The sequence below is a fragment of the Vulpes lagopus genome, chromosome 2 (genome assembly GCF_018345385.1).
Source record: "Vulpes lagopus strain Blue_001 chromosome 2, ASM1834538v1, whole genome shotgun sequence".
Classification (NCBI taxonomy): domain Eukaryota; kingdom Metazoa; phylum Chordata; class Mammalia; order Carnivora; family Canidae; genus Vulpes; species Vulpes lagopus.
The window spans coordinates 168,020,884-168,043,875 of NC_054825.1; the positions used below are offsets into that span (position 1 = coordinate 168,020,884).

Here is a 22,992-nt window from a genome sequence, read left to right on the forward strand (position 1 = left end):
CTGGAAGAGAGAGAGCAAACAGACTAGGGAGAGGGTGGCCCCACCTGCCATCCTGGCCACTGGAACACTTGGCAGGGGACAGGGGCTTAGGGAGCACGGAGATGGGGAAACTGAGTCCTGAGAGGCACATGGGAGAAGCTCGAGTTACTCATGAAGCCAAAGAAAGACAGATAGGTGTGCTGGTACTATTATTGCTATTATTAACAAGCTCCTGGTCATTCCAGGGAGATGTTAACCCACTGGATCCTTACAATAGTCTTACAAAGCATTACCCTTCTCCCCAGGAGGGATACAGCGTCCCAAATATTCTCTGTTCATCAGTACAGGCCACGATATGTGGCAGGGACAACCGTGCACAACTGCTGGAGCAGTGACCCAGTGGCCTCCACCGACCCAGCGTTAAACATTTAGTTGCTGGAACACGAGGGTGCCCAGGAGGACCCAGATATGTCACGGGGGGCACTTGGGGTCTTAGGATAGCAGATTTTTTACTGACCAGACCTGGAAGTATTTCAATATTTTAACAGCTGGTACAGTTGAAATGAGTCCTTATTTTCCCCATTTTAAAAAAAGATTTTATTTATTTATTCATGAAAGACACACACACACAGAGGTAGAGACATAGAGGGAGAAGCAGGCTCCCCGTGGGGAGCTTGATGCGGGACTCGACCCCCAGACTGAGGATCATGCTCTGAGCCAAAGGTAGATGTTGACCTCTGAGCCACCCAGGAGTCCCTAAATATCCCCCATTTTATAGAGAAGGAAACTAAGTCTCAGAGTCACGAAGGCCCTACTCCAAAGCTGTGAAGTAAGGACATTGGCAAAATCAGGATTTGAACCCAGACCTCTCAGACTTGACTGCTGGGCTTTACCTAAAAGAAAGAGGGGAAGCAGTCCCCTACCCTTACCTAGAATATGACCTGCCCTCGCCAGAGGAGGCCTGCATTTCTCTCCGCTGATGGGCAGCTTTGATTCACACATCTGTTCAATGGGAGTGAGGTCGATCTCAAGCACCCCCGAGGGGCTCCCAGCCCCAATGCTTAGTCTCCGTCAGAGTCGCCTCTTCACTGCTTTGACTCCCCACCTGCCTCTCCCTTGAGGTATAACTCTGGGGATATCCCTTCCCATGTCTTGGTCCTCAGTGCGTCCGTCCACTACACTGGCATATTCCAGGGTCTACCGCTAATGCTGGGCACGCGGTGGCTACGCGAGTGTTGGGAGGATCTGTGCCAGTGATGCTCAGGTCTAAGGAGACCACACACCCATCCAGAAGAGGATGAGCACTTCGGAGCCAGATGGCTGGGGTTCAAGTTCCAGTTCTTCCCCTTCAAGCTCGGTGGCCCTGGGCAAGTCATGTCACCCACCAAAGCCTCAGTGTCCTCATTTGTCAAACAAAGAAAATAGGAGGGCCTGTGCCAAAGGCCCGCCATGAGGACTCCACGAGTCAGCGTATGTAGAGCGCCCAAGGGTGTAGGTGCTGCGTATTGTCACCATCATTCAGCAGCGCGCCCCGCAAGGCTGGGGCTGGCTTCTCCCCTTGGCTCAGCGGAAAGATCCCAAACAAGAGAAAGGACCTGTCCAAGGTCAATCGCAGGGCTGTTGGGCTTCCCAGACTCTAGGGGCGGGGGGTAGGCGGGGTGGCCCTCAATCGGCAGGTACGATCAAGGAGCTTGCACCTATGGGAGGTGGGAGCCTGGGGTAGCTTTTCCTGCCGGGATGCTGCGGCAGGGAGAAGTTTAGGGAGGAGGCCCACCGCCTTCCCTGGGGGGACCGGGAGCCCTTTGGTCTACGAGAAGTGGGAAGAAGAGGGATCAGTCCTGGAGTCTGGAGTGCGGAATCAGAGAGGAGGGAGCAGCAGCTCTTGGCGCTTTGTGACTCGAAGCCTATCTCCTCAAAGGTCAGCTGATAAGTCAGGCTGGGAGCCGCACAAACACGAGATAAAAGTGTTTGAAGGGTAGAGAGGCAGGCAAAGGACATGTTCTTGCCCTTAATTTGAAACTCGGAAGCGAGGGGACATGGGAGGAGTTATGGAACACACACACAGGCATAGGCCTCCGCGCCCCGCTTCGAGGCACAAACCGCAGCGTACAGTAAAGCATCGTTCTGCCCCTAAAATTCTTCACTTGAAAATAAAATAATTCGAGTTACACAGTTTCATTTTCCCCCCAGTGCATAAATGTACCTTTGTGCATTTATGTATTTTCCCATTTGTTGGGTATTACAAACTATGTTGCAACAAAGAGCTTCGTGCCAGTATCATTTCACACATGTGCCAAGTTCCCCTGAGTGGTAAGTGGTTTTACTATGTCAAAAGGCTTTTCTACATTTGTCATTTTGAGAGCAATTGCAGAATCACCCTTCCTGGGACTGTACCAACTTACACTCACACCAGCTGTGTAAGGGAGTGTCTGCTTCCGTACAGATTCACCAGCTCTGCGTATCATCCAGCTGTTTTATTTTTGCCAGTCTGTAGGTGAAAGGGGCGTGGGACGATGCAAACAGCCATGACCTCTATGTAGTAGCTCCTGCCATCGAGTGACAGAACCCGTTTCCCTCACCCCAACTCTGCACCAGTCTTGGAACTCGCTTTGACTATAGAAGGAGGCAGAAGCGATGTTGCATGAGTTTGGGGTCTTGGGTCAGGAGGGTTTGCAAGATTTCAAGTCTCTGCCTCGCTGCTGGGAGCCCTCGGCCCCTGTGTGAATGAGCTTGCCTCCTGCAGGGTGGGGACGGCCCCTCGGAGGGGGGGCTCCGGGCCTCCCGGCCAGCCCAGTGAGGACCCCCAAGCGAGGCCATCCAAGACCAGCCGGGCCCAGCCGAGCCAGCCTCCACCAGCTGGGCCCTGCGACCCCTCGTAATGTGTGTTGTTTTAAGCCTCTCCATTTTGGGGTGCTGTAACCCAGCCAAAGCTAAGTGATGTGAATACCACTGTAGTGCCACTTTTATAAGAGTCATTCATGCTTCCTCCTCTTTCCTGTGCGAACGTTTCTGTTGATTCATAGGAGCCGTGTTACTTTCCCGTGGCTGCCGCAACAGAGCGCCACAGACCCCGGCGGCTTAGAACAACAGAAACGTGTCGTGTCACATCTGGAGCTGGAAATCCAAAACCAAGGTGCCGGCAGGACTGCCATCTCGGAAACCCGTTGGGGAGTCCCTCCTGCCTCTTGCCGGCTTCTAGTGGCTTGCTGGTGACCAGTGGCTTGCTGGTGACCTTCGGCATTCCTTGGCTTGTTGCTCCCTGACTCCAGTCTCTGCTCTCACCATCCCATGGCCCTCTCCCTGTCTCCCTGTCTGCATATGGCCATCTTCTTTTTTTTTTTTTTTTTAAGATTTTATTTATTCATTTGAGAGAGAGAGAGAGAGAGTGATGGGGACAGAGCACAAGCAGAGGGACAGGAAGAAGCAGACTCCCCGCTGAGCTGGGAGCATGGCCATCTTCTTATGAAGATGCCAGACATGTTCATAGGGCCCGCCCTACCCCACTGTGACATCATCCTAACACCATCAGCAACAGCCCTATTTCCAAGTAAGGTCACATCCTCAGTACTAGGAATTAGGATTTCAACATGTCTCTTTCTTCTTTCTTTTTTGTCGAGATGGGGAGGAGATGGGGGAGGTGGAGGAAGGTACCTTCCACCCTTAACCAGAGCTCTTTGCCTATTAGCATCATTATCTCTTGAATTGTAATGAGTTATTTCTGCTACTGCAACTTGGTCGTACAACTTTGGTGGCTAGAGATGAGGAAACCTTTCTTCTTTGTACAAATTTTTTCTCCTCCAGATCCCCTCCTCTCTGCAGGTCAGCTCAACCTCATGAAGCCAGAGGGAGCCATGGCCAAGGGCACCAGTTGGAGGACAGGATGGAAAGAGCCTGGGGGCTTCTAGCTCCCGGTTCTTCTCTCCCCAGAGCGGGAACACTCAGGGTGATATAGTTATGTGCTTGTTGGCCCAGAGCCAGCCTGTTTGGGTCCAAATCCTGACTCTGCCTGCAGGCCATCATAGGCAAGTGACTTAGCCTCTGGCATCTGATTCCTGTGGTCGCCCTAACAAATTAGCATCAGTTTAGTAGCTTAAAATAATAGACACGTTTTCTCTGACAGCACTGGAGGCCAGAAATCAAAAAATGAGTTTTAAGGGGCCAAAATCAAGGTGTGAGCAGGGTAGTGCTTCTTCTGGAGACTCTAGGGGGCAGGGTCACCTTGCTCTTTTCCAGGAGCTAGAGGGTTGCTCTGGCCTCCCTCTGTTCCTGGTCCCTTCCTCCACCTTCAAAACCAGCAGCAAAGCGTCTTTCCTCTCTAACCCTGGTCTCTTCCCTTGGTCTATAGTCAAATGTCCACCCGCCTCCCTCTGTAAGGACACTTATGATTATATGGAGAGCCCATGTGGATCATCAGGATAATGTCCCCATCTTGAGATCCTTGACATAATCACATCTGCAAAGACTCATTTTTCCACAGACAGTACCACTCAACAGGGTCCAGGGCATGTGATCTGGGGCTCTTTGGGGTTCGGTGTTCACGCCTTCAGTTCAGGTGCCTGGGTGGCTCAGTGGTTGAGCATCTGCTTTCGGCTCAGGTCATGATCCCGGGGTCTTGGGATCGAGTCCCACATCAGGGTCCCTGAAGGGAGCCTGCTTCCCCCTCTGCCTATGTCTCTGCCTCTCTCTGTGTCTCTCGTGAATAAATAAATAAAATCTTAAAAAAGAAAAAAGAGGCTGAGGAGGGTCCCAGATGGACGCAGTTTCTCTGTGTCTCTACCTGTTCTCTTTGAGAGTAATCAGATGTCATTCTCTCCAACTCTCCCTGTCTCACCATCTCTGTCCTTCTTTCAGGTGGAGAGAGAGATCTCTCTCCCTCACTCACTGCCCTGGGGTCTCCATCCTCCTCTCTCACCGTCTCCCTCTATCTCACGTCTCTTGCCCTTTGTCTCTCTAGATCTCTCTCCGTTTCTGACTCTGCGGGAGATTCTCCCCTCCTCAGCCCCGGGGAAGCCCCCGAAACCTGTGGGCCTCCCTCAGGACCCAGAAGGCAGGTAGGAGCTGGGCGAGGCCCAGGTGAGTCACGAGGAGGAAAGAGTTGACATTCCTGCCGCTTTTCTGGGATTGTGCACGGGCCTAGCCTCCCACCTGCTCCCTCCCGTGACACGTCACTGGACCTCACAGGTGTGTGTCACTTAAGGGAGAGACAGAGGGAACGAGTCACACAGAGACAGAGACAGAAACAGAGAGACAGCCCTGGAGAGACTCTAAAAACAGAGACACAGAAAAGAGAGAAGCAGAGATAGAGACAGAGACAGAAAAAAGACACAGAGACACAGGCAGGAAGACATGGAGCGAGAAAGTCAGAGAGAGAGAGAGAGAGAGAGAGAGACAGGATCGAGAGAGATAAACAGAGACAGAGACCAAGACAAAGAACAAAGCAGAAAAAGACAGAGATGGAGAGACACAGGAGGGGAACAACAGACAGATTTTGAAAGACTAGCACAGTCTGAGCTGGAGCTGGGTGGCTAAATTCTGTACATAAAAGAGTGAATAGGGCAGCCCTTGTGGCTCAGCGGTTTAGCGCTGCCTTTGGCCCAGGGTGTGATCCTGGAGACCGAGGATCAAGTCCCACGTCGCGCTCCCTGGGTGGAGCCTGCTTCTCCCTGTGTCTGTGCCTATCTCTCTCTCTCTCTCATGAATAAATAAATAAAATATTTTTAAAAAAAGCGAATAGAAGCGGCAGTGAGAGAGGTGCCTGGGTGGCTACCCATTAAGCTTCTGCCTTGGGCTCAGGTCATGATCCCGGGATGCTGGGATAGAGCCCCACATCGAGCTACCTGCCCATCGGGGAGTCTGCTTCTCTCTCCCTCGGCCCCTTCCCCTGCTCCTTCTCTCTCCAATAGGTAAATAAAATCTTCTTAAAGCTAGGGTGGGGGGGCAGTGAGGTCATCGTGCCAGGAAGCTGGATCATAAGCCTGCCTGGCCCAACACCCCAACTTTCTATTCCCCCCTCAGTCTTTGTGTCAACCCCAAGAGGGGCCCCACTTTCCACATGAGGGAACAATTGAGGCTGGCAAGGAAAGGCTTCTGTTGGCCCAGGGTGACCAAGCTAGGGAGCAGTCCAGTCCCTTAGCTGGCAGCATGACAACCCCTGCCTCAAACTCGTAACATCTCTCCACCTCCCTCCCCACTGCCACCTCTCCACCCCTCACCCCCGTCCCCAGAAGCTCTGGAGAGCCAGGAGCAACCATAATCAATGGCAGTTAGAGTTTTTTTACTGAGCATGTACCACACGCCAGGCAGGGTGGCAAGCACCCTGGGTGCATTGTTTTATGTCCCTAGCACACCAGCCCTGGGAGACGCGCACTTGTTAAGGGGCTGAATGCACAGGGAGGTTAAGTAACCTGCCCAAGCCCACACAGTAGTGAGCTGCTGGAATTTGAACCCTCCCAGTCTGGTGGCAGCCTCCACATCTCAAACACTAGGCTCTACTGCCTGTTAGAAGAGAGGATTTCTTTGGGATTGTTCTTGCTTTACCTTAAAATTATTACCTTAGGGCAGCCCGGGTAGCTCAGCGGTTTAGCGCCGCCTTCAGCCCAGGGCCTAATCCTGGAGACCCGGGATCAAGGCCCATGTCAGGTTCCCTGCATGGAGCCTGCTTCTCCCTCTGCCTGTGTCTCTCTCTCTCTCTCTCAGTGAATAAATAAATAACATCTTTAAAAAATTATTACCTTAAAGCTTCAATTAATTAATAAGAACAACAATACTACACTCCTTATTAGAGTGTAGAGGTAGCTACTACTCACTCATTGCCTACTACCCTCTCCCTTCCCTATTCTGTTCCAGCCACACTGGCAGCTCTGCTGTTCCTAGATCTTATCAGTATGCTGCCACCTCAGGACCTTTGCACTGGCTGTTGCCTCTCCCTGCAGCTCTACTTGGACCATCTGCCCAACTTCTGCCCTCACCACACTTAGCCTCTGCTCAAATGCCACCTGATCAGGGAAGCCCTGTAGCATCACCTCACCTAAAACCAACCTTCACTCACTTAATACCTTTCTACTTCCGACATCCTGGTTTGTCATTCTCTGTGAAGTTACTTATCACTGCCTGAGCCAGAGATTAAATAACACATGTTTACTCTTCATTGTCAAGGGCAGGGACTTTGCTTTGTTTCCTGCTGTGTCCCCAGCTCCTCCTGAACCAGTGCCTGGTACAAAGTAGGTTCTTGGTAAAGGCTGAAGGAATTTGTTGAGCCCTCCTAGTAGGCCAGCAACTGTTTCAGGCATTTTCACCTGCATTAATTTGCTCTAATTGGTCAGAAGCATGAAGAGATGAAGAGACTGGAGGATATTATCTTTTACATTTTATTTTACTTTTTTTAATATATTTTTTTTTATTTTAGGAAGATGAGAGAGAATGCATGTGAGTAGCAGCCAGGGGTGAGGAGGCTGAGGGAGGAGAGGGAGAGAGAATCTTAAGCAGGCTCCATGCTTCATGCAGAACAGGATGCAGAGCTCCATCTCACCACCCTGAGACCATGACCTGAGGGGAAATCAAGGCAGCCGCTTAACCAACTGAGCCACCCAGGCAACCCTATGTTTTATTTCACTTTAAAATATATATATTTATTTATTCATGAGAGACACAGAGAAAGAGAGGCAGAGACACAGGCAGAGGGAGAAGCAGGCTCCCTGCAGAGAGCCTGATGTGGGACTCGATTCCGGGACCCTGGGATCATGACCTGAGCTGAAGGCAGATGCTCAACCACTGACTGAGCCACCCAGGCATCCTTTATTTCACTTTTTAAAGAACTTAATGAGGACCTTTACAAACACACAGAAGAAAAGACAATGGCATGTAAGTTACCCTGATAGAACTGATTTTGCCTTCCTTTTTTTTTCTGAAGCATTTTAAAGTAAATGCAGACATCAGTGACATTCACCTCCAGATATTTCAGTGAATGTCTGTAAAGACTAAAAACAATTTCCCACATAACTACAAAACCATTTTCATACCAGCAATATCTACTTCTTGACTGAAGTGTTTTAAGTCAAATTAGAGACATTATTTCACCCCCAAATATTACAGTGTGTATCTCTAATGATAAAGACATTTCCCCCATGTAACCACAACACCATTACCCTTCCTGACAAAACTAACAAAAATCCTAACAATAACTAATGATCAGCCACAAATGTCCCATCAGGACAAGTTTTTTATTTTATTTTATTTTATTTAGATTCAATTAACATATAGTGTATTATTAGCTTCAGAGGTAGAGTTCAGTGATCCATCAGTTGTATATAACACCCAGTACTCTAATATTCCCGCACCCACCTCCCCTCCAACAACCCTGTTTGTTTCCTAGAGTTAAGAGTCTCTTATGGTTTGTGTCGCTCTCTGATTCCACCAGGACAAGTTTTAGTCCCGTGCTGAGGTCCCGTAGCAGGAGGAAGAAGAAGCGGAATTTGCACCTTGGCAGCCTGGAGACAGCTGTGACCATGGCCACATGAGTCACAGCAGAGCCAGCCCCCTACTCCTGGCCGGCCGCGCCCTGGCAAAGGAAGTGTTTGAAGAGGAGGGGTGAGTGGGGGAGGAGGGGGAAGCACCCACGCATCTGGGGCTGACTCGCTCTTTCGTAAAATCTCTGGGAGGAGCCCCGGGGCCACAAAACTGTGTCCTTCCCTGGGCCAGACCGAGCGGTGCAGGGAGCCACAGACAGGAGCTGCTTCCAGACATGGGCCATCCGCTGCTGCTGCCGCTGCTGGGGCTGTTGCTTCAGACCTGCGTTCCAGGTAGGGCCTGGGTGCCCAAACGCCTGCGCTGGGAACTGGGACGCAGGAGAGGGGGGACGAGCGGGAGGGGGGTGCCCAGAGTTTGATGAGTTGGAAGAGGGCTCAGTCCCCAGCCCTCCCACTCGCAAAATAATCCTCCTGCCATCTGCAGCCGCACACAGCAGTATACCTGGCAAACAGTAGGTGCTCAGAACATAGGAGCGGAGCTAGGGCGGTTAATAGCGGCCACCGCGGAGTGAGCGCGCTCCTTATTCCGTGCGCCCCTCTAAGCTCCTTCCGTGCAATTTCAAACCGGACGGCCCGAACTATTTTAACCCTGTAACCTACGTCCAGCCCTGAGTGAGTGCGAGCCTGGCCCCGCAGGGGCGTCCACGGCTCTCCCCGCTCTGCCGGCGCCCTCCCCGCACCACCCGGTCCCCGCACCGACCCAGCCCCTGGAGAGACCCCGAGGACCGAGCCGGAAGTCGCAGAGACGGGGGCTGGGGATCCAGGGCTCGCCCCTGGAGGACCCTTCCCTTTCGCCCTCCCCTAGCTACCCTCCCAACTCCTTTCTCGGGAAATGTACGGGAGAGGGTTGAAAAGCGAGAAGAAACTGAGAAGGAACTGAGTCAGGGCCGGGCGAGAGAGAGCCGGGGCTTGCGGGGCGGCTCAACAGTGAATAACCCGGAAAGCTCTCCGGACCTTTCGCGGCCAAGAATGAGTAATGACTCTGGAAGGCTGCGAGTGTGGAGTGGGGCAACGGATCGCAGCAGGGGAGGCCTGGCGTGCGGGCAAAGGCGCCGGGGCGGCGCTAGGGCGCCAAGAAAGAACTACGGGGGGCGCTACTGGGCGGGGCTGGAAGCTCGGGAAGAGCCAGTGGGCGGGGCGAGGACCTGGGGAGGGGCTGGGCGAGGACCTCGGGGGCGGGGCTGGGGGCGGGGAGAGAACCTCGGGAAGAGCCAGTGGGCGGGGCGAGGACCTGGGGAGGGGCTGGGGGCGGGGCGAGGACCTCGGGGGCGGGGCTGGGGGCGGGGAGAGAACCTCGGGAAGAGCTAGTGGGCGGGGAGAGGACCGGGGGGCGGGGCTGGGGGCGGGGAGAGAACCTAGGGAAGAGCCAGTGGGCGGGGAGAGGACCGGGGGGGCGGGGCTGGGGGCGGGGAGAGGACCTGGGGAGGGGTTGGGGGTGGGGCGATGACCTCGGGGGCGGGGCTGGGGGCGGGCAGAGGACCTCGCGGGCGGGGCTGGGGGGCGGGCAGAGGACCTCGGGGGCGGGGCTGGGGGCGGGCAGAGGACCTCGGGGCGTGGCTGGGGGCGGGGAGAGGACCTGGGGAGCGGCTGGGGGCGGGGAGAGGACCTCGGGGGCGGGGAGAGGCCCTCGGGGGAGGAGCTGTGGAGGCGGGGAGACAACCTCAGGAAGAGCTAGTGGGTGGGGGGAGAATCTGGGGGAGGAGCTGGAGAACTTTGAGGAGGCTACAGTTGGGGCTAGAACCTCTCTAGTGCAGCACCTGGGTGGTCAGTGGTTGAGCGCCGGCCTTTGGCTCAGGTCGTGATCCTCGGGATCCTGGGATGGAGTACTGTATGGGGCTCCCTCCAGGAAACCTGCTTCTCCCTCTGCCTATGTCTCTGGCTCTCTGTGTCTCTCATGAATAAATAAATAAAATCTTTAAAAAGCAAACAAACAAACAAAAAAGATCCTCCCCAGGGCTGATGGGCGGAGTTAGAACTTTGGCCTGGACTGATGAGCGGGGAGAGAACGATGGGGAGAGGCTGTGGAAAGGGGGCATTAATGGGGTGACAGTCAGTGAGGGGCACTGGGAACTGGAATAGACTGTAAAGATCAGTTGCAGTTGAGTGAGAGCAGAACACCCTTAGGAGACTTTGCGAAGCAGAATAGACCGTAGGCCAGTGGGGTGGGGGAAAGGATCTAAACTGGAGCTCGGCTATAACGTCCCAATCCACAAAGAGGGTGGGATTGGATTCAGGGTAGGCCGCGCGCTGATACAGAATTCAAGGGAAAATGAGCCAGGACAGAACTTTAGGGAAGGATTATGAGAGGGTATAGAGCTTTATGGTAGGGGGTGTAGATAAAACGTTGGGCTAGAGATAGACCGGAAGTACTGCTGACCCGAACCCAGTGTTGGAACTGGGGGGCGGGAAGAATGTGGAGCGCGAACCTGAGCACCCAAGGCCTGGAGACTTGGTCCTAGTGTTGGGGCATGAAGGGGGCAGGGGGAGATCACGGCACGGAGCTGTAACAATCTCTCCTCTCTTTCCTCTTCCCCACCCAGTCTCCTGGAGCCTGCAGTGCATGCTGTGTGGGAATACTGGGAAGTGCCAGGTGGAAGAGTGTACCCCTGGCCAGGACCTCTGCAGGACCACGATCATGCGCATATGGGAAGGTGGGCTCCCCCTCTACAGAGCAACAGGGAACTCAAGTGACCAAGAAACCTTATTTCACCAGTAATCAGAGAAATGCAGACAAAAAAGACAAGGAGATCCAATTTCATACCTACCAGTTTGACAAGCATTTAAAACTCTGACAGTGCTGGGATGGATGAGGTTGTGGAGCTGCAGACCCTGCTAATGGGGACAAATTGGTGCATCCACTGCACAGAGCAATTTGGCAATATCTAGTGCAGATGAAGATTAGCATACCCTAGAGACAGCAGTTTAATTTCCTAGGAGTATAGAAACCCCGAAGAACCTCAGACATACATGCCCAGGGACACATGTATAAGAATATTCTTAGCAATCATGTTTGTGGTATGGATTAGTCATCAGCAGAGGAAAAACATTATGGTATAATCACACAGTGGAATGCTCCACAGCAATTTAAATGAAGGAACTTGAGCTGTAGATATTAAAGTGGATACATCTCAAAAACATCAGGTTAAGAGAAAAAAAAAATAACATGTTGCAGGGTATGGTACCTTTTCATATAAATAGTATATAACAATATACAATAAATAATTAATAGTATATTATAAATAATAGTATACATTGTTATGCATATCTAGTGTGGGAATTACCTACACCAGTGCTTGCTTCTGGACAGGGCATAAGGGGAATGGGATTTAGGGAGATGAACATAAGACTTTAACTGTATCTTTCAAATTTAAGCTGGGAGAGAGGGGTAGATGGATCCAGTCGGCCTCAGTGATAGTGTGGCCACTAAAAGATGGTAGGCCCCCTGTGATAGGAGGATGAGGAGGGGAGACAGTTGGATCCAAGAGCAGAGGCCTGGCAAGGATCAGCCCCAGAAGTGGGTGACCTTATGGTCAGGAGTGTCAGAGGCTGGTTGGGCCTGGGGGAGCCTTTGGGATAACAAAGACACATTCCTCACAGATGGTGATGAGCTGGAGGTGGTGGAGAGAGGCTGTACCCACCCAGAGAAGAGCAACAGGACCATGAGCTATCGGACAGGCATGAAGATCATCACTCTTACGGAAGCCGTATGTGGGACCAACTTGTGCAACCAACCCACCTCTGGTGAGTTGGGCAGCCCTCACCATCCCCAACCCCGTACTCATCATCCTTCTGACTGTCTCCCCACCAGTCCCAACTCTCAAATGTCAGTTTAACAAAAAGACTTAGAAAAGCTCAAATTCTCCAGTTTCCACAGGAGAGGGTGGGAAGCATGGATGCATGTTGCTTGGTCATGCATTCGGATTCCTCTTTCTGAGCCTGGTAAGGAAGGAAATTGGTTAAGACCAAACCAGTCACAATGACGTCAGTAAACAGAGCACCTACGTTTGCACTATTTCTTGTTCATCCATCCTGACCTCAAACTTTCTCTGGCAGAGACTGAATCAGATGTTTATTATCAAGGAAATGACAAGAGAGAGGGCACAGCTTCATCTTTTTGTTAGATGTGCTTAAGGGAAGTACTGATAATCAAGTCTAAGTGATTCTCCTAATCATAGAAAATATTAAAAATATTTAACAATATCAGTCAATGCAGAAGATATTGACCAATCAGAAGAATCCCACAGCCCTCGCTGTAGCTGATGGATCTTGGAGGCATGGGGTTCTACAGAGAGAGTTGGGAGTGGTCAGGGGTCCAACAGCAAGCTTGAGAAAGCAACTGTCAGTTTGGTAATGTAGTAAGTGGTAAAGCAATATCAGCCCCCCATTTCTTTTCTCTTTTTAAAGATTTTATTTATTTATTCATGAGAGACACACAGAGAGAGGTAGAGACATAGGCAGAGGGAGAAGCAGACTTCCCACGGGGAGCCTGATGCAGAACTTGATCCCAGGACCCTGGGATCATGACCTGAGCCAAAGGCAGACACTCCACCACTGAGCAATCCAGGTGCCCCACAGCTCCCCCCCCCCACCGTTTCTAAGGCCATTTTACCCTGTTTGTGGTGACCAGAATAGTTGGTTAAACCACATCCTGTATTTATGTGAAACTGGGATACAGAAGTGACCAAGTTAGCTTTGGGCCTTACCATGGGCTTACAGTCCAGTAGGGTGGGAATAGGAGTGACAGACCCATCACCAGACATTGACTGCTCAGATTAGTCAGAACCAGGATGGGAAGCACAGGCAGAGGGATCAGAACCATGAGCTCTCTGGTCTTAGAGGGGTCAGAGCTGTAGTTGGGAAGTACAGTCCAGAATTTTCATGGCTGAGATAAGGGAGACAGAGGCCAGAGTGATCAGGGCTGAGATGGATGAAGAGTAGGGGCTGTGGGACCCTAGGGGAGAAACTGTACTTGGGTCAAGGAAGTTTTCCTACAGGAAGCAATGACTAAGCTGCATCTTGAGGGATGAGTAAGAGTAAGACTGTTAAAAAGACAATGGAAAGAGTTTTTTAGGAAAATCAACAGACACAAGAGCCCAGAGGTAGATGAAAGTGATGTGGCTGGAGAAAGGGATAAAACAAGGCAAGAGGAGCTGGTGAAATTGGCAGGGTCATAGTACACAGGGCCTTCTAGGCTGTGGTGAGGAATATAGACCATACAGGCAACAGTGGGAGGTCATAAAAGGATTTTTTGGTTGTTTGTTTTTTAGATTTATTTATTTATTTTAGAAAGAGAGAGCAAGAGAGCCCATAAGTATGAGAGTGGCGGGGAGGGGCAGAAGGAGAGAATCTCAAGCAGACACCCAGCTGGCTGAATGAAGAGGCCAACTCAGAGCTCAATATCATGACCCATGATATCATGACCTAAGCTGAAATCATGAGGTTGGACGCTTAACCAATTGAACCACCCAGGTGCCCCAAGGGTTTTGTGGGTTTTTTTTTTTTCTTTTAAGATTCTTTTATTTATTTGAGAGAGAGAGCGAGAGAGAGAGAGCATGAGCAGGGGGAGGGGCAGAGGAAGAAGGAAAAAGAGAATCTCAAGCAGACTCCCCATTGAGTGCAGGGCAGGGGTGAAGGGGCTTGATCCTACAATAATGAGATCATGACTTGAGTGGCCAAGAGTCTAACACTCAACCGACTGAGTCATCCAGGTGCCTCGGCCATAAAAGAGTTTTAAGCAGAGAGTATCATGATCAGATTTGTATTCTTGAACAAATTATTCTGACCTCAGAGGAAAGCAATGATGGAGGAAAAGTAGATGAGGGCAGTCCAACTTGGAGGTGGGTAAGGCTGTCCAGATGAAGAAGAGCGTGAATGCATTAGAATGTCAACCCTGCACATGGAGAGAAATGAGTGGATTTCAAGAACTATTTAGCAGGTAGATGAGCAGGACTTGGTGGATTAGACATGGGGGTGGGTTTGCAATTCTGGTCATGATGGAGTCACATGTATCAAACTAATCTGCCAATGAAAGAAAAGCTAGACACATGATAAACAATTACTTGAGGTCAGTGGAGAGCAGCTGATGAAGAGAGGAACTTGCAGTGCTACAATCTTTGAAATAAAAGAAGTACAGAAACTGAGTTCTGTGGAAAGCTGGCTTAATCCTTGAGTGCACTTCCCAATTCACTACTGTGAAGGGGAAATAAAACCCAAATAAGAGAGATCATTGCTAGACTGAGAAGACAGGGGTTAGAGTCTAGGGTTGCCAGAGTGTCTGGAAAATGAAAGGTAGAATCCTGGAACAAATGGAACCACAGAAAAGGGAGTCCCCAAATCTGCAGATTTCCTGGCAAGCCATATATGCAGAGGGTGAGACTCCAAGAAACTCAGCAGAAAATAGTATCTGGGAAGCGACAGAATTGAACGAGGATTCCAGCAGGCATATGATGCTGGGGAAACCAAAGTTGCCAAGTTGGAGAGAGAGGCCTTGGTAACCAGCCCAAGCTTTCCTCTGAGACCATACCCTAGGCATAAGGGCAAAACTAAAAGAGACCAGCCCTAAAAACACCTACACCTGATCTTCAGCGAGAAGAAAACCTGACGTTCTTGGGAAGAAAATAACATTATTTAGAGCCTTTACAAGTTTTCATTTGGATGCCTGGAATCTAATAAAAATTTACAAAGCATCCCAAAGAAAATTAAAAGGACCAATAAACTGGAAACCTAGAGAAAAATCCAATAGTAGAAACAGACTCATAATGATTCAGATAGTGGAGTTATTAAACAGGAAAATTTAAAATAGCCATGATCAATATAGTCCAAAAAAATAGAGGAAAGGACAAGTTTTAGCAGAAATGTGGGTCCCATTTTTTAAAAGAGTCAAACAGGAAACACAGAATACGGACTGATATTAAGAACTCAATAGATGTACTTAATGAAGACCAGAAGCAATGAGGCAAAAGGATTAAAGAACTAGAAGACAGGTCAGTAGAAGTCTTCAGATTGATGCCTAGATGTGGAGGATCAAGGAACCTGCCAGGTTTCTGCTTTGGGAGACTGAATGGGACCACCTCCGAGATATGGAATTCAGGAGACAAGGACAAGTTTGGAGAAGATGGAGAAAATGGAAAGCTTCCTTGGGGGCATGTAGAGACTCCAGGTGTTTGAGAGATGGCCAGAGGGCCACCAAGAGGCAAATGAGTGTACAGGTGTGGAGCTCAGAGAGAAGTCCTGCCTGCAATGAGTTCCCAGCAGACATGTGGAAATGAAGCCAGGTCAATGGATAACATCCCCATGGGAGAAAGTGTGTATCACGAGAAATGAAAAGGGCCTAAGACAAAATAATGAGGATCATCCACATTTAGAAGAATGAGGACATAAGAAGAAGAGTTCACAAGGCAACCCAAGGGTGGTATGATGGTAGTGATGGCAATTTGTGTTTTCATTTTCATGGAAACTCATGTGAGAAGACATGAGTTGTTGGCATTTTACTTATTTTCTTTAGGGTTGGGGAAGATTTGGCTTTGGATGTTGAATGATTCACCTAATTCCAGCAGCTGGCCTGCCAGTTGAGAGAGTAGCTGAGACTGCCCTCCCCTTATGTAAGACTTGGCCCCAACTCAGCTGGATATATGGGGTCAGGAAGGAGGGCATGCCAGGCTTTGGAATGGTGTGAGCCAAGGCCTGGCCAGAGGAATGACTATAGTGTTTCCAGGGAAAAATAATTCATCCACTTGGCCTGGACCAGCAGGTGTGAGAGGTAGAGTTATCACAAACCAACCAAGTGAGGCTTGGATCCCTGACATAATCAGGTAGTGTATTAATTATCTATCACCACATTATAGATTGTCCCAAAACTTAAAACAAAAATGAGCATGTATTATTTCACAAAGTTTCTGAAAGCTCAAGAATCTGGAAGTGGCTTAAGTAGGTGGTTCTAGATCTTTCATGAGGCTGCAGTCAAGAGGACAGCTGAACTACAGTCATTGGAAGGCTCCCGAGGGAGCTTTACTCACATGGATGGTCTGCTCTGTGGCTTGGACAAAGGCCTCAGTTCCTTGCCACGTAGACTTCACCACGGGGTGTTTAAGTGTCCTAACCACATGACAGCTGGGTTCCCTCCAGACCAAGTAATCCAAGAGAGAGCCAGGAAGAAGTTTGACGCCTTTTATGATCTAGCACAGGAGTCATACGGGGTCATTTCTGCAATATCCCATTAATGACACAGGTCAGCCCTATTCTTTGCGCATGCCTACCAGGAAGCATGCCTACCAGTGGGCCTTCTTGGAGATTGGCGACCACAGGGAGCAATAGCAGGGTTTTAAGCAATTATTCATTCATTCATTTAACAAATATTTACTGAGTGTCTTTTCTGGCCCTGGCACTGGCCCTGGCCCTGTGCTGGGTGGTGTTGGGACACGGTAATGATCAGGACAGCCCTGGTCCTACCCCCAGGGCTCAGAGTCCAGTCAGACAGGGATGACCCAAAGTGGGCATGGCTGGGATTGGGGAGCCCAGAGGGGCATCTGATCCAGCCTCGGAGGTCAGGGAGCACTTCTCAGAAGAGGTGAAATTTGAGATGATGCCTGAAGAATGAGTAGGAGGAGACAGGGAAAGTAAGGGGCCAAGGAAGCGTGTTCCTGGCAAAGGCTGGATGCCAGTCAGCATGTACATTCAGAGAATGTGGGAGGTCATGGGGAGTAGAGTCTGAAGGGTTAGTGGAGGGAGATGGGCAGGAGAGGTAGCCCGGGCCCAGATGTCGATTGGCCTTGAATGCCACACTGAGTAGCTTGGATTTTATTCGAGGGCACTGGGGAGCCATGGAGGGGTTTTGAACAGAGCAGAGGCAGGATCAGATTTGAGTATTAGAAACATCCTTCTAGGGTCATGTGGGGATGCAGTGGGTGGGGTCAGGGGCAAGGATGAAAAGCAGGAGGCCAGGGAGGAAGCTGGTGTTGAAGGAATTCTGACCTGGTCTTGGGGATGGAGGGGATGAATGCTAGAAAGATACAGGAGGTGGGATGGGCAAGGCTTTGATGATTGACTGCAAGGTGAGATTAGGAGGAATTGATGCTAAGGTGAGCCTTCAAGGGGGCTAGATTTCCCGAACTCTCTCATGGAGTCTCACCATCCCGCCTCTCCCCAAACAGGTCGGGTTTCCACCTTTCCCCGAACCCGAAGCCGTTACCTCGAATGTGTTTCCTGCGGCTCCTCAGATCTGAGCTGTGAGAGGGGCTGGGACCAGAGCCTGCAATGCCGCAGCCCTACAGAACAGTGTGTGGAAGTGGTGACCCACAGGGGCCTGGAAGGTGAGCTCTTCCTGCCAGCAGCTCCTCCTCCCTGCTTTGTTCCACCCCAAAGCCACCCTTAACGATGACCCCAGAATAACAAGTATTTAAGCAAGGTAGAAAGTTAGTTCTGTCACACACAAAAAAGTCCCATGATAAAAAGTCCTGAGCCACAGGACAGTTCTACTGCCACCAGGAACCCAGATACCTTCATGTTGCTTGTATATTGGCTTCCATTCTCAAGATTGCCTCATTGTCCAAGATGGCCACCAGAGCTCCAGGCCTCATGTCCAAGTTCCAGGAAGGAGAAAGAGGAAGAGGGACAAAAAGTAGGCACCCCTCCTTTTGTGAGGGTTCTCCTTTCTGGAAGTCTCATGAAGTCTTCTATTTATATCATATTGGCCAGGACTTAGCTACATGATTATACCTGTGGAGGCTGGAAAATGTGTTTTTTGGCTCGATATATGGCTGCCCCCAAATAAAACAAGGCTCCTATGGTGAAAAGTGAGGCAGGAAATGGACAGATGACTGGTGCGGTGGTGGACAGAGCCAGTCTCAGCCCCTGAACAACCTGACCTCCCTCTCTCCTCTGCCCCCGACAGACAGTCCAAGGGATGAGCACCACACCCGCGGCTGTGGCAACCTCCCGGGCTGCCCAGGCCCCACCGGCTTCCACAACAACCACACCTTCCACTTCCTGCGGTGCTGCAACACCACCAAATGCAATGCGGGCCCAGGTGAGGGGCGGGGGACCACATGGAGTGAGGTCTGGGGTCGGGACAGAGGTGTACCCGGGCTACTGCCACTCACTCACTCACAGGCCACCCCTTCCTCTCTAGGTCTCTCTCTCTTCTGAAAGCCCCTCCTCAAAGAAGGCTTGTGTGGGAATTCAATGAGGCCACCAAACCTTTGCCAAGAACTTTATACTTCCTTGAATTTTTCCACTGCTCAGTGCCCTGGTCCATGCCACCAGGGGCTCTTGCCTAGATTGTTGCAATAACCTTCTCGCTGGTCCCTCTGCTTCCACTCTTGCCTCCTACAAGCCAATGCTCAACAGAGCAGCAAGAGTGATTTTCAAAAATATTTTATGTATTTATTCAGACACAGAGAGAAAGGCAGAGACACAGGCAGAGGGAGAAGCAGGCTCCTGATGAGGAGCCTGTTGCGGGTCTCAATCCCAGGACCCCGGGATCTCGACCTGAGCCAAAGGCAGCCGCTCAACCACTGAGCCACCCAGGCGTGCCCTGCAAGAGTGATTTCTTAAAAATGTCAACCAGAGGGCAGCCCAGGTGGCTCAGCGGTTTAGCGCCACCTTCAGCTCAGGGCCTGATCCTGGAGACCCGGGATCGAGTCCCACATTGGGCTCCCTGGATGGAGCCTGCTTCTCCCTCTGCCAGTGTCTCTGCCTCTCTCTCTCTCTCTCTCTCTCTCTCATAAGTAGATAAATAAAAATGTTTAAAAAAAATGTCAGCCAGAGCATGTCACTCTCCATCCTCAAGCACTGCAGCCACTTCTTGCTCTCAAAGTAAAATCCAAAGACCCTCCTGTGCTCTGTAATCCGGCACCCGTCTGCCTGACGATCTACACTGAGTTTCTGCAACTGCCAAACTCCATCCTGCCTCGTGGCCTTTGCACACGAGGTACCCTCCACCGGGAACACGACTCCCCCACGAGTTTACCTGGCTGGCTTCTTCTCATTTGTTAGGTCTTGGATTTAAATTTCGTCCTCAGGGAAACACTCCCTGTCCCTCCCCTCCACTATAATCTCGCTCCTTCGTGATATTCTGCCTCTATAAACCAGTACCGTCCAACAGAACTTTCCACGGCGATAGAAATGTTCTACATCTGTACTGTCCAATATGGTAGCCACCAACTCGAACGGCCATTGAGCACTTGCAATGGGAACTGAATTTTGAATTTTAGTTAATGTGAATTCATTTCAGCGTAAATGTAAACAAGCGCACGTGGCTAGTGGCCACCACATTGGACAATGTCGCTCTAAGTGGTCAGTGCTGTAGGGCAGGGACTGTTTCGTCCTCCACAGCTGCTCGCCTGGTCAGATAGGGCCTGAGGAGGAGCCGGCAGGTGGGATTTCTCTCACAGGTTCTAGAAAGAACCCCCCAGAAGACAGTGCCATTCCAAGGCCTGACCACAAGGTGGCTCCATGACATCTCAAGCTGGGAGCTGACAGTTCTAGGGGAGGGTAACAGAAGGAAGGACACCCCTCCACCCCTCCCCTGCCCACACCCCCAGACTAATTTCCTTGGTTTCTGTGTCGCTTGTCTCCTTCCAAGTCCTGGAGCTTCAAAACCTGCCTCTGAACGGCCTCCAGTGTTACGGCTGTGAGGGGAACAGCACCCATGGTTGTTCCTCCGAAGAGACTTCCTTGATTGCCTGCCGAGGCCCCATGAATCAATGTCTGGACGCCACGGGCACTAATGGTGAGCCCTTCTAGAAGGCTGGGAGAGGATGCTTGTGGGCAGGGGTTGTCGGCTAGAGGTTGACTTTGCTGAGGTGGGTCTTCCTGTGGGAAAGAGAGGCCTTCCTTCATGGGGGTGCAAAGTGTCATCAGGAATTAGGACTTCATTAAGAAGGGGGTGTTTGGGGCGCCTGGGTGGCTCAGTGGTTGAGCATCTGCCTTTGGCTCAGGTCATGATCCCAGAGTCCTGGGATGAGTCCCACATCGGGCTCCCCACAGGGAGCCTGCTTCTCCCTCTGCCTATGTGTCTGCCTCTCTCACGAGTAAACAAAATCTTAAAAAGAAGAAGAAGAAGAAGAAGAAGAAGAAGAAGAAGAAGAAGCAGGTGTTTCAGCAACAGAAATGTGGACTTCTCTGGGCATGGGACTTCCCACAAGCAATGGGACTTCACAGACATCCGGGCTTCCATCCTGGGCCATCCCGGGCATGTCTCCCCACTCCAGTGATTGTCACACCTTTTCATCTCAAAACTCTTTTGTGCTTTTAAAAAGTATTACTTATGTCAGTTATATCTATAGATATTTACTGCATCAGGAGTTAAAACTGAGGTATCTTAAGAGATGTTTTTATTAATTATTAATTTTTTATTTTTTATTTTTAGAGAGAGAGAGAGAACCTGTGAGTAGGGGAGGGAGAGAGGGCAGAAGGAGAGGAAGAGAGAATTTTAAGCAGGCTTCATACCCAGTGTGGAGCCGGACACAGAGCTTGATCTCATGACCTGAGCTAAAACCAAGAGTTGGACGCTTAACCTACTGACCCACCCAGGCATCCCTATTAATTTATTTTAAATATAAAATATAAAATAAAACCCCACTCCATGTGGGTTTTCCAGTGGGTTATAGAAAAGATAAATATAATAAAATATAAATATAAAATAAAACCTCATTCCATGTGAACATATTTTTTACTAGAAAAAAAATAAGTCTCCAAAATGGAAACATTTAACAAGAAGACCAGCATTGTTCTACTATTTTGCAAATCTCTTTAATGTCCGGCTCAATAGAAGACAGCTGAATCCTCATATCGGGCGGCTCTGCATTCAGTCAGCTGGAGGTCACATGTCCCAGGGTTTCTGGAAAACCCACTGTGCACTTACAAGAGTGGAAAAGTCAAATGATGCTTTAGCATTATTATGAGAGTAGTTTTGACTTCTTGGTTCCCCCGAAAGGGTCTGAGGGACCACACTTGAAACTGTCGCTTTCTTCGGGTGGCATCCACCACAAGGTGGCATGTCACCCAGTGAGCACTGCAGGCCCAGCCCCAGGAGCTGGGAGTCTCACGCAGTCTTCTCTCTCCTCAGGGCTGGGCAACCCGAGCTACACAGTTCGAGGCTGTGCGACCCCCTCATGGTGCCAGAGTCTCCACGTGGCTGAAGCCTTCAGCATGACCCATCTCAATGTCTCATGCTGTACTGGGAACAGCTGTAACCACCCAATCCTGGATCACCAGCCTCGCATAGGCGGTGCCCCCCGGCCTGGTCCTGCCCACCTCAGCCTCACCGTCACCTTGCTGCTAACTGCCAGACTATGGGGAGGCACTCTCCTCTGGACCTGATCCCCCACTCCCCCTACCCTGGCTGGATCCAGGGAGGTCAGCTGCCCTCAGCTCCCAGCCCTGCAGACTTGCTGTGTGACCTCAGGCCAGTGTGCCACCCTCTCTGGGTCTGTTTTCCCAGCCGTTAAGACACCTGTCTCACAGAGTTGCAGAACCAGGAGAGAAAAGCTGAAGAAAGACCACAGGCCAGCAAGAGAGGTTTATTATGTTAGCAGTGTTGCACCGTTGTTGTTATTATTAATTAATATTTGTTTTATTTAATATTTTATACTTAAATAAAGATTTTTATACCAATGAACAAGGCCCGATCTTCCCTCCTCCCTAGCATCAATCTTTGCAAGGATTAATGGGGAGGTACCTTTCATCCAGTTCCTGGGATTAGGGGTCACATTGTAGAACCCAAGCAGTTGGCCCCCAGCCTTGGGAGCAGTTCTAGGTGGGCCTCCACCTAAGCCATCTCCACATTGCCCTCCTATTTCTGGGCTCCAGTTCACTTACCCAAGCACTAACTTTCCAGTCTCTTCTCCCCAGCTCCAAAGGTCAAGACTACTTTGTTGTTCTAAGGAGAGGCATCTGCATTTCCTGGGGGGTCTCTGAGACAGGAGATAAATGAGAGGGATAATCTGATGGCCAGAATTCCCTGGAGGCCCTGCAGTAAGGAAGAAGGAAGGACAGGACTACATTTTCCCTGGTGCCCTGGTGGCAAGAGATAAAGGCTAGGCTATTTTTCCTAGGATGCCATCAGACTAAGAAAAAAACAGAACTATCATTTCAATGGCACTCTTGGGGCACAGTATTGAGGACTTCATGTTTCCTCTGATTCGCTGAGACAAGCCCATAGAGACAATATTACATTTCCCAGGACCCTATGGCTAATGAAGAAAAGGATAAGGCATCTTCCGTGGTATATCGGGGCAGGTAAGGGACAGGGGTTTCTTTTTAGGACCTCCTCAAATCACATATCATCCATGGTCAGTGGGGTGGCTTAAAGAGGTGAGCCCAGTATCTCCACCTCTTGAACACGAGTGGCTCTGTGACTGCTTTGATCAATAGAATGTGGTGGAAATCATGCTGTGCCATGTTCTAGGTCCAGGCTTTGGGAAACCGGCCCTGGGAAAACCAGCTGCCATGTAAAACTCCTCCTGCACTGAGACTGCCATGCTCTGGG

The 22,992-nt window shown here is 50.5% G+C and overlaps 1 protein-coding gene across 1 annotated transcript; it reads left to right on the forward strand.

Annotated features, from left to right (window-relative positions):
* The first annotated feature begins 8,612 nt into the window (after window positions 1–8,612).
* Window positions 8,613–22,116, forward strand: PLAUR (plasminogen activator, urokinase receptor). Its single transcript, XM_041729813.1, has 7 exons — window positions 8,613–8,777; window positions 11,045–11,155; window positions 12,102–12,245; window positions 17,654–17,812; window positions 18,394–18,528; window positions 20,086–20,232; window positions 21,571–22,116. The coding sequence occupies exons 1-7, from the start codon at window positions 8,720–8,722 to the stop codon at window positions 21,822–21,824; spliced, it is 1,008 nt and encodes a 335-aa protein (XP_041585747.1). The 5' UTR covers window positions 8,613–8,719; the 3' UTR covers window positions 21,825–22,116.
* The last annotated feature ends 876 nt before the right edge of the window (window positions 22,117–22,992 follow it).